Source organism: Theropithecus gelada, chromosome 17 (genome assembly GCF_003255815.1).
Source record: "Theropithecus gelada isolate Dixy chromosome 17, Tgel_1.0, whole genome shotgun sequence".
Taxonomy (NCBI): Eukaryota; Metazoa; Chordata; class Mammalia; order Primates; family Cercopithecidae; genus Theropithecus; species Theropithecus gelada.
Genome location: NC_037685.1, coordinates 77,620,217 through 77,632,075, shown reverse-complemented (window position 1 = coordinate 77,632,075; position 11,859 = coordinate 77,620,217). Strand labels below are relative to the sequence as shown.

Sequence of the window (11,859 nt, the reverse complement as noted above, 5' to 3'; positions counted from 1 at the left end):
AAAAAAAAAAAAAAATTCTCACTTCTTCTCTACAGTACTTGTTACAGGACTTGGTAAAGTGCAATGTTCTTAGAGGATATATAGTAAGTTGATTATTGATGAAATGGCAATGTTTCACGGTGCTTTTTATCTGTCTCGTTAGACAAATAAATGCAATTTGGACCTTGTTCATTTAGGGCTGGCAGAATAAACTTTGACAATCATATAAACAAAAAAATATATACAATTGAATTAGGAGTGGGTATTTACCTCAGTTCCAGAGCACTAACCTGCTGCACAAAGATCTTAACAACTCTATTAAGATCAGAAACAGAACTGAAAACAAAACCAACAAATTCTGACAGTACTCTAGTTATCAAAGTCATAATATCCCTTTTGTGTCGCTCTGTTCTTTTTTTCAATACAAACACTGATCTGAAACAACAGCTATGATCCGGTGATATGTAATAATGGGAAAATCCTCTTTGGAAGTTATGCCAAGTATGAACTATCCTAAAAGGAATGGAATCTGATAAGAAACAGTCAATCATTCACGCAGTCACACTTCATAAAGCCTGTCAGCTACCAATGGCAATGGACATAATTTTACAGGCACAATAATTTATAAACACATTAATAATTTTAGGGACCACTGGCTACAGGTTCCACCTTGATAACAGATGCCCAAAGAGCACTAGAAAAGGCAAAGTTTAAACTCCACATGGTTGGCCGTGCACATGCACTGGATGACTCCAGTGGCCCCTTCCATCTCTGCTATCCCGTGAAAAATGTTTTCAAATTTTAAGCCAGTTCACTTTCAAACTCCAGTTCAGTTCACTGTGTTTTTGGTGTCTTTGTGCTGAGCTGTCATTTCACAAAACAAAACCTGACTACCAAAGACCAGCTTGAAAATATACTTGAATATATACACTAAAGTTTTCTCATTCTCCCTTTGAATGAGGTAAGATCTTCATGAAAGAATGTGGGATACACATTTGTGGTCCCATTGAATGGAACCAAATTCCTCCTCTTTTTCAGTTTAGGAAGACACCATCAATTTTTTCATTTTTTTTAGAGAGAAGAAACACCATCCTACAATTGAGACTTGCTTTAAAATTGTCAGTGCAGGGAGAGAAGACATTTCTACTACAAGTAAGAAGAAATGTAGTTAAATTTAATTTTTAGTGCACAACAAAAAAAATACAAAGCCTGTGTTTTCTAAGGCAACCCTAGCATGCAAGACGCTTGACCCAATCCAAGATGACTCCTCAGTGTGACTCCCAAAGGAATGTGGGGATACTGGTTATGGGACCATCAGGAAGCTGGCTCTTTCTGCACATTGTTCAGCAGCCAAAAAGAATGCCAGGCTGCAGAGAAAGCAGCCAAAACAGATTCCTTTTATGGTGTGATAACATTTTGTTCAAGAGACCGCCCTGTTCTTTACAGGCAATGCTTCAGAACCCTCTCCTAGTAGGTGGGGAGAGGTTGGGACTTCTAATGAATATAGCAGGCCTAGCTGGGTGTATTTCACCCTAGAAAAGTAAAAGCACTCACCAAGAGTTCTGGAAGCAATATGATCAAATACTACACAGAACTTTCATTTCCTGGCAGCCGCTACCCGTGAGATGAGACTTTTTAACCGAGGTCCCTATTCTTAGATTCACAACACTCCTACTATTGCCAAGAGTTTTGCTAGTCTGGGTTATTTTATTTTCCTACGGTACATTTTCTTCATGAGGCTCATCAACAACAACCTCTCCAGCATCTTAAAATAGATTTTTAACTTTGTGAGGCTTTCCTGTGTAATTCAGGTTCAAAGTGTTGGTTCCTCTATAGGAACAAGTCTTGCTTAATCATTTTTATTGTTCTTGGCCACATTTCTTGGATTAAGACACTTTACAACAGGAAAAGACACAGTGGCACATATACTAAACTAACATAACCTTTTGTTGTGAACACCAAGAGGCAAAGATTAAAAGCCCAGATCCTTCAAACACAGGCTACATAAACAGCAATAATATTTTCCACAAACATAACATTTCTATCACGTGAGAAAATGTGAAAAATATGTAAGTGTTTTTAACTGCACTTCACAGTAAGGATTTTTTTTCATGTGCTAACTAAATTTATCTCTAGTTTGGGACTAGAGGTTGTTGGCACCAAGCGGCCTTCTGACATTTAAAGACAACCTATTAGCCAAGAAGCTGGTTAGGCAGTGACATATCACCACCACCGCCACCACCACCATCATTGTCATCATCATTATCATCACCATCACTATCACCATCACCATCAAATATTTATGGCTGTTTACTCAGCTGAAATACACAATATACTCCAGAGGGTGTAATCAATTTTGAATGGTTCCCATTAATTCAAAGTAGCTACATATGGCATCTCTCCTACTTTGGAATATACAAAATTAGTAATTTCTACATGTAATTTATTGAGAGGAGAAAAAAATCTAAATAGAGAGAGATCATGTTGATTTTAAGTATAGATAGACAAAATCTGTGAAAGTTTGAAAAGCAGCTTCTTTGCACTATTTCATCTAACAAGTCTTTCTTCTCAGTTAATAGATATAAGAGGAAAATTTCTAAGTGCTACAGAAAAGAAAGTATTTTAGGGTACTTGTTTATAAAATCAGATAAACTTGCCTATTTGTTAAAGCTCTTTCAGATCATACTATACTTGATATCGTCTACCTTAAGGGTGAGCTCAAAAGTAATTTACAGTTTATTTAATTTCAAGAAATTCACACCGACTTCCCCATACATCAAAATTAATGATACTGTCCTGCATTGATTATATATTTCTTTCTTGGATATATAAGTGTTTTTTTTTTTTGGCGTGCTATCCCATTTATAACTACTGCAGAAAAAAAACACTAGATTAGCTCTTCTACAAAGCAGTGTGTTTACAGCATCCTAAGTCTCTGCGTACTTTTCAAGTGAGGGGATTGGCAGTCTCTCCCCAAAGGCCAAAAGTCAACGAAGTCCACTGCGTCCCTTCACCATACCCAACAAATATACATTTTATTTTGCTAACTTAATAATATCCAGGAGGAGCAGAAAAGACATGAAAAGGCCACAGTGGCTAACCCTGGTTGTTGTGGAGAAGACATCACGTAGTGATCACACACAGGCACGATATTCTGAGTTCCTCCTGCTTACCAGGCTTGGGGATGGCTGGGAGTGGGGTGGTAGTCTGTGGACAGGAAGAACTCACACAGACAACACTATCATGTGGATGATACTACTCAACATCTGAGAAGACTTCAAAACAATTTTATTAGATGACACTGGTATTTTCTAGATACAACGACGTATTTGGAAGTAAACAAATGTGGCAGTCACTGTTTCACGGATACTAATAAATCTTTTAGGAAAAAGCTACGTTGCATTCAACATCAAATCACTCCCAAACTGATAAATATCTCAATTTCAAGGGTCCAATTCCTAGAAGACATGTTTCAACTATACCCAATAATCAAATAGGAATTAAAGGCCTTATAATTGAGTAACACAAGAGGACCAGCTTCTTGATTACTTTAAAGATTATTCTCATTAATATTTTTATTTTATTTATTTATTTATTCATTTATTTATTTATTTATTTCGAGATAAAGTCTCATTCTGTTGCCCAGGCTGGAATGCAGTAGCACAATCATGGCTCACTGCAGCTTCAATCTCCCAGACCCTCTCACCTCAGCCTCCCGAGTAGCTGGGACTACGGGCGCACGCCAGCACACCCGGCTTATTTTTGTATTTTTTTTTAGTAGAGATGGGGTTTCAACATGTTGCCCAGGCTGGTCTTGAACTCCTGGGCTCAAGGGATCTGCCTGCCTTGGCCTCCCAAAGTGCTGGGATTACAGGCGTGAGCCACCGCGCCCGGCATACTACTTTATGTCATACATTTATACTCACGTAATAAATTTTATAGGAAGTTTTAAAAATAATTTTATGTGTGCGTGTGTGTGTATATATATATGTATGTATATATAGTATCTGGCTTTCAAAAAGTTTAGAGGATAGCCACACATTTTTCTTATATCTTTATACAATACCTCAGAGAGGTAAGCTTTTTCTCATATTTTCTCTATTTGTCAAATTCCTTCAAAGAGCACATGATTCAATATGGGAGAACAGGTCTCAGACATGGTATTATTAAAAGTAGCAGAAGTGGACAAAGAAAAACAGAACAAAAACAAAATGACTCACGTACGTTGAAGAAAACAGATACAACCATGAAGCTAAAAATTAGACTGAAAAGAGTTAGATGCTTAACAGCCTCTTTCTATATTCTTTTTCCTTTCCATTACCAGGAATTCATCACAAAACACTGCTTATAACATACCACATGGTCCTCTTCAGCCATCATCAGTTTCAATGAATTCTCCATCTTTGCCTTAAAACATCCTCGGATCCATACTCCAATATATACTTCCTACCCATTTGAAAATATACTTCCTACCCATAGCAAACTTTGTACCTGGCTAGAGTTGTTCAGTGCTCCTCAACTTTCTTAAGAAGGTTTAAAGTGAATGGGCTCAATTAGTACTAGGTAGCAAAGCCCAATGTTATCAATAATTGCCAAAGCTCACCCAGGCTTTCTCTCTTTTTTTTTTTTTGATCCTTGTCTGTCCCGACAACCAAACTCTTTTTCACTTCCTTTATACTTCCTCCTCCAAAATCTACATGAATACTTGAAGACAACATAATTACAACCTTACAAATACCAAGTAGACAAAGAGAATAAATGATATAAATCATTTTTTTAAAAAAACCCTTGTCATATTGACATTCAGGGAAGTCTTGCACCAAGAGCAGTATTAACAACATTACAAATTTATTAGAAAAGTTATTACTTAAAACATCTTTGTGGGATCTACATCAAAGAAAAATCAAGAATTGCAAAGAGTGAAAAAAATGGATAGAAATGAAAGCATAAGTTTTTTATTTCTTTCATTGAATTTGATTACAACTTTTATGTTTAACCTACCTCAAGTTCAGGTAAGTCAGCATCTGGAGATTAACGATGGCTTCAGGAATGACTCTGATACAGTTGTGATACAGATTAAGAATTTCCAGTGATACAAAATGGCACAATTCCATTGGAACTTCAACCAGTCTGTTTTTAGATAAATCTATGAGAAAAGGAGAGAATATCTTCTCAATAAAATTTGAACAAAATCAATATACTTTCATTAACCACAAACACTGTTTTTCTTAACATTATACATTTTGACCAACATTATCATTTTTTTTGCACCTCTGTTACTACAGCATTGTGATTTCTATTTCCTTTTTCTATTTCCTTGACAAATTCTGGAACACATGGGATTTGGAAAAGCAAAAATGCTGTTAAAACTTTTTAGCTCTCTAAAGAACTTTTTACTGTATCTAAAAATTATTTTATTTCCAACTCATTCTACCAGACAAGTATGTAAAATGCTATCCTTTAACACATCTGAACACATACATATTTACCAAAATTATTAATTCAAGTTTGCTTTTTTTTTTTTTTTTTTTTTTGAGACAGGATCTCACTTGGTTGCCTGTACCGGACTGCAGTAGCACGATTTCAGCTCACTGCAATCTCAACCTCCCGGGCTCAGGTGATCCTCCCACCCCAGCCTCCCGAGTAGCTGGGACTACAGGCACGCACCACCACCCCTGGCTAATTTTTGTAGGAACATGTCTTTTACATTCTTTACAAATGAACACATAACAGACAATAACCAAGTATTTTATTCACTAGAATTACTGAGAGCTTATAATATATAAGACTGAGATAAATTGTGTCTATTAAGAACTGATTCTATGAAGCACAATCAGCAGTAAAACTGGATACCACTGGGCAAATGTACCAAAGAAAGCAATCATAGTCCTCAGAACAGTGTAATCATACAGTATGGCCTACAGTATTACCATCCCACTGATAAAATTATGCAATAGTCCTTAATATCTTCATATCTAAATAGTCTTTAATATCTTAATATCAAAATGAATGGGAGACGTGACTGTCAAATTCCATAAAACACAGAATATAAGGAAAGAACCACCACTTCTGAAAACAACTCAACAATAATAGATAACCTCACCCTGTATCAGGAGGGACTCAAACAGTAACTGAAGATTATCAGTAAATATGTAACATATACTTAAGGAACCATACCTTAGCCAAAGAAAACACAGAAAATGTAAATATGTCAATATCACAGATTAAATAGATGTTAAAGAGCCACCTTCCCTCCAATAAATAAATACACAAATAAGCAAAATCAGGACTAGTTAGCTTCAGAGGGACAATTCCAACAAACTTTTAAGGAATAATTTTGAGAATGATGGTTTCCAGCTTCATCCATGTCCCTGCAAAGGACATGAAATCATCCTTTTTTATGGGAGCATAGGGAATACAAAGATCTTATACTATCAAAACAATTCACCTTATAAACAGACCAAAGTAAAATAGTACATGATCATCTTCAAGGATATGTAAAAGGCATTTGGTAGAATACAACATTTATTTTTAAACAACCTTACTAAGGGATATTTTATATATTTTACACACACCAGCAAAATGACACAAAAGAAGACATATAATTTATGATAATAGCAAAAGGGCAAAATCCCCAGAAAATCTTAAGGAATATGCAAAATTTATTTATTTATTTATTTATTTGAGACGGAGTCTCGCTCTGTGGCCCAGGCTGGAGTGCAGTGGCCGGATCTCAGCTCACTGCAAGCTCCGCCTCCCGGGTTCACGCCATTCTCCTGCCTCAGCCTCCCGAGTAGCTGGGACTACAGGGGCCCACCACCTCGCCCGCCTAGTTTTTTGTATTTTTTTAGTAAAGACAGGGTTTCACCGTGTTAGCCAGGATGGTCTTGATCTCCTGACCTCGTGATCCGCCCGTCTCGGCCTCCCAAAGTGCTGGGATTACAGGCTTGAGCCACCGCGCCCGGCCGGAATATGCAAAATTTATATGACGAAAACTTTAAAATGTTACTAAGGCAAAATTTTAAAAGGTGATGACAATTATCTCAATTATATCTGTATATTTTAAGGCACTTCCAATTTAAACAAAAAAATACTTCCAGAATTTTAAAAAAATTGTTGGGGTTATTACATCAGTTGATTCTAAAGATCTCACGGTAAAATAATGTGAAAATAGTAAAGTATTTCTCAACAAAGAAAAGCCCTGAGAGGATGAGCTCTCCTGAATATTAAAAACACATCATAAAGCAATGTGGTAGATAGATGGGAAGGTCAATGGCATGAATTACTAAGATGGGAAATGAGTCAAGAGACATACATATGGAAATCAAGGCCATGGACCTGACTGGTAGAGGTCTGCACAGCAGAAGGTGAGCATCAGGCTGGCAAGTGAAACTTCATATGTATTTACAGGCACTCCCCACTGCTCACATTACCGCCTGAGGTCCGCCTCCTGTCAGATCATCTCGGGCATTGATTCTCATCGGAGCACGAACCCTACTGTGAACTGTGCATGCAAGAGACCTAGGTTGCGTGCTCCTTGTTAGAATCTAATGCCTGATGATCTGTCACTGTCTCTCATCCCCCTCAGATGGGACCATCTAGAGCAGGAAAACAAGGTCAGGGCTGCCATTGATTCTATATTATGGCGAGTTATATAATTATTTCATTATATATTACAACGTAGTAATAACAGAAATAAAGTGCACAATGAAGTAATACACTTGAGTTATCCCGAAACCACCCCCCACTCTGGCCTGGGGAAAAACTGTCTTCCACAAAACCGGTCCCTGGTGCCGAACAGGTTGGGGACCACTGAAGTATGTAATAAAGGTGGCATTTCAAATCAACAGGGAAAAGACACAAGGCCAGTAGTTTGAGAAAACTGAATAGCCATCTAATACGAACAAACAAAAAAAAAACATGACTACCTATCTCGCACCTTTTATCTCAATAAAGTCTAGATGAATGAGAGATCTACTGTGAAAAGCCGTAACAGCACCAGGACAGCATGGGTTGTGTTTACGATCTCAGAATGGGGAAGGCTTTGTATGAATAGTATAAAGCGAGAGTGCCAGATTCAACACACACACAAAAGTATGGCATTTTTAAATCAAAATCTTCACCATAAACATTTATGACAATCAAGGAATGGGGGAGGATGGAAAGTTCTACAATTCATAAACCCAATAGGCAAATTTTTTATACACAGAAAGAGTTTCTACAGTTGACAGAAAAAAGACAAATCGTAAACAAGAAAAAAAAAGATATGAACAGATGGCTCACAGAAAATGATATACGAATGGCTCTTAAGCATATGAAAAAAGGATCAACCACACTCAAATTAGAGTGACACAAATTACAACTACATGGGATAGTATTTTTCATCTATTAGAATGGTGAATATAAAAAAATCTGATAAACACATTGTAATATTGAGGCCATGGTGATGTGAATGAAGGACATTTTTCGGTAATATCTATAAATATTACAACTGCACATACACTTTAACCTAGCAGTCTTTCTTATCTACAGATATTCTTATACATATGCAAATGACCTATTTTTTTAGCATGGTTCCTTTTTTTTTCCTTTTTTTTTTTTTTTTTGAGATAGAGTCTCATTCTGTCGCCCAGGCTGGCGTGCAGTAGTGTGATCTCAGCTCACTACAGCCTCTGCCTTCTGAGTTCAAGAAATTCTCCTGCCTCAGCCTCCTGAGTAGCTGGGATTATAGGCATACACCACCATGTCCAGCTAATTTTTGTATTTTTAGTACAGATGGGGTTTCACCATGTTGACCAGGCTGGTCTTAAACCCCAGACCTCAGGTGATCTGCCCACCTTGGCCTCCCAAAGTGCTGAGATTACAGGCGTGAGCCACCACGCCCGGCTAGTATGGTTTCAAAGAGCAAAAGATGGAAAGAAAATAAAATACAGGACTGGTTAAGTATTAATATACCATTAACAAACATCATAAATATGCTAAAATTAAATCAATCGATATTAATATAATATTAATTCTATTTTGTGTGATGGAATGTAATATTAAACATTATATTCCATAATGGAATACTAATACTATGCAGCCACAAAAATGAATGAAGCAGCTCTATATGTGCTGATACAAAACAAACTTCAAAATTGATTCTAAATGTTAAAAAAAAAAAAAAAACAAAAAACAGTTGCAGGACAGTGCATATAGTATTTGCAGGTTTTAATGAATATTTACATAATTATTTAAATATAAGTAGATTATGTCTGGAAAGCTACACAAGAAACTGTTTAAAGTGGTTGTTTCTGGAGAAAGGATCTCTGGCTAGGCAGACAGGAGTGAATGGGAGGAAGACTTCTCACTGTAGATACTTCTGTGTCTTTAGAAATATCACTGCATTGCTTATTTGATTGTGATATCCAATATATACACATTATGATAACATATGTAATTGTGTGTATACATATCTCTGTCTCATTCGCCCATCAGCATTCTTATTCTTTCTCTGCACAAAGAATTTCGTTTCACTTAAAAAGAATTAAGGGGCCAGAGCAAACCGTGAATTTCCTCATATTAAATTAAGGAAAATATTGAAGCAAGCCTCCTTTCACGAATGTTTAGAATCTAAATAGAAAAGAATTCCAGAAGTCTCTTGCGTTCTTTCTTTTTGAACCACTTGACTAGACGTAGTGATCTTGATGTGCTACACGGCTGGAAATTTGCCCAGGAAACTTCTATGTGTTGTTTCCTTCAGGTTCAACTCCAAGGAAGTTCCACTGAGGGTCCAGTTTACATTCCAAACTTTACCTTTCCTGAGAACTGCTAGAACTATACTATCTAATTGAATGAACAAGATATAGAATATATGCGCGTAGAATATTTCAAGAACTATTTTAGGTAATGAGAGTGTTTCTGTGATTTCAGTGTCACTAATGTTTCTTTAAGCAAGAAGAAAATAGTATTTTTGTAGAAATACTGTCACATAGCTACGAACCTTTTAGAGGACAACGAGGCATAAAATTAATAATAGAAACCACTCTAACCTGAGAGCAGAAGACTAGTTCTAAATCTACAACCACCTGAAATGTTTGAGAAAGTTGCTCAATTTTCTAGGCCTTTGTTTCTGAATAGGTAATATTAAAGTATATAAAACTAGATGAGTTCTAACATTCTTTTCAGAGCTAAGATTTATGTGAATAAGTCAAATTTATTCTGAATTCAAATATTTTAAGTCAAAAATATTCAAAATCCAAGAAATTTTGTTTCATCATCATAATTAATAGCAGCAGTTAAATATCACAAGAAGTTATAAAATACAAACCCACCAATACTGTAATTAAATATTCACATATTATGTTAATAAATTTGACATTTCACTGTAGAATATATATTCCATCATATAATCTGAATTTTAAAAGTGTTCTGTTTTCAAACTTGGGAAAAATGTAATGGTAAGACAAATAAGTTACAAAATGACTTACAAATTCAGCTAATATTCAATTCTGGGCTAAACTTACTAAAGGCATCATTAATAACCATTTGCTAAAAATGTGCTAGAATACTGCACTAATTAGCGTATCAGTCTGATATTTTCATTACTATTTACAATGCAGATTATATTTGCTCTCCCCCCTTCTTATCTTTTCCTCCACAATCTCCAGGTTTGAGGGAAAACTCTGACATTTTTTCTTCCAAGTAATTTCTTCCCTGGCTGTCTGACTGCATCCCGAAAGCAGCTGTGCTAAGGGCTGGTCAGAGCCTCTCAAGGGATGAGATTAGTCCTGCTAGCTGAAAGGAAAAGGAGGTTTACCTGATACAGCCTTCATTTTCCCATTATTTTAAGTTGTGTCTGATCTCTTTTAATTCTTGTTTTTAATTATGCTATTCTATATGTACTTTTTTAGGATTCCTTTCTGAAAGGAGCCAGGCTACACATTACACATTCATAAAGTTATAAGGTAACAGTGAGCTTCTGCCATGCCCAGGCCTACATTGCTGGACAAACAGGCAGACCAACTGTCCACTGAGTTAGTGACAGTTCACCTATGCAATGGGTCCCCTGTTGTCTTGGGTTTGTGTTACAATTTCTACATTAACAAGGATGAAACTCTATTACAAAATCTACACACAGCTTAGACACTTTCACTGGCTATACAAAAACAGTTCCCCAGATCAGCACTGCCCAAGTTAAAACAAAACAGAAAAACAAAAGCTTTCCTTTTTTCTTTGTTTAGTTTCATTCACTCCATGCTGAATTAGGTATGCATCCTCAATGTACACTAAGGATGGAGTATCTACGGAAATGGGAAACCACTTCAGGCCTACTTTCAAGGAGTTTAAATTTTGAAAAGTAAGATGAGGCAAACCAGGATGAAACATAAGGCAGGATGCCCTAATTGCGCTTTAAAAATGGTACAAATAAAGAGCTAGGCATTTGGGAGAAGGTAGATGAAGGACAGTTGGCAAAGTTTGTCATGCATTGACCAATTCAAGCATGCCCGACACTGGAGCTTCACATCTGGCACCTCATTTAAACCACCGCATGTAACAGCAGTAGCCCCACCTAAAGATGACAAAACTAAGGCTCTGAAAGCCTCTGTCACTTATGTGCCCAACACTAAAGATGGACAGAGCTCCCCCCACAAGACCACTGTTTCTCCATGGAATAATGCCAAGCAAGACCAGCTTTATTATCAGGAAGATACAGCAATTAAATCTTCACTGCACTTTTATGTGTCCAAAATTCAACCAAGATAAAGTCAACATGGTCTTCGTATAAGCCCAGAAGGTAAGAAGGTGATGAAAATCATGGATAAAAAAGGAAAGTACTGAAAAAAATAGGTCGGCTGAGGGGCTTAACTCTAGAAGTAACAACATGAAGCTTGGCTCGAA

The 11,859-nt window shown here is 36.6% G+C and overlaps 1 protein-coding gene across 3 annotated transcripts in view; it reads right to left on the bottom strand.

The window, feature by feature from the left end:
- Positions 1–11,859, bottom strand: part of LRCH1 (leucine rich repeats and calponin homology domain containing 1) — a 197,950-nt gene that overhangs the window by 93,275 nt on the left and 92,816 nt on the right. For all 3 annotated transcript variants that reach the window (XM_025364709.1, XM_025364707.1, XM_025364708.1), the window contains exon 2: positions 4,981–5,125. In XM_025364709.1, coding sequence (XP_025220494.1) covers positions 4,981–5,125 — 145 coding nt within the window. The remainder of the gene's footprint in view (positions 1–4,980; positions 5,126–11,859) is intronic.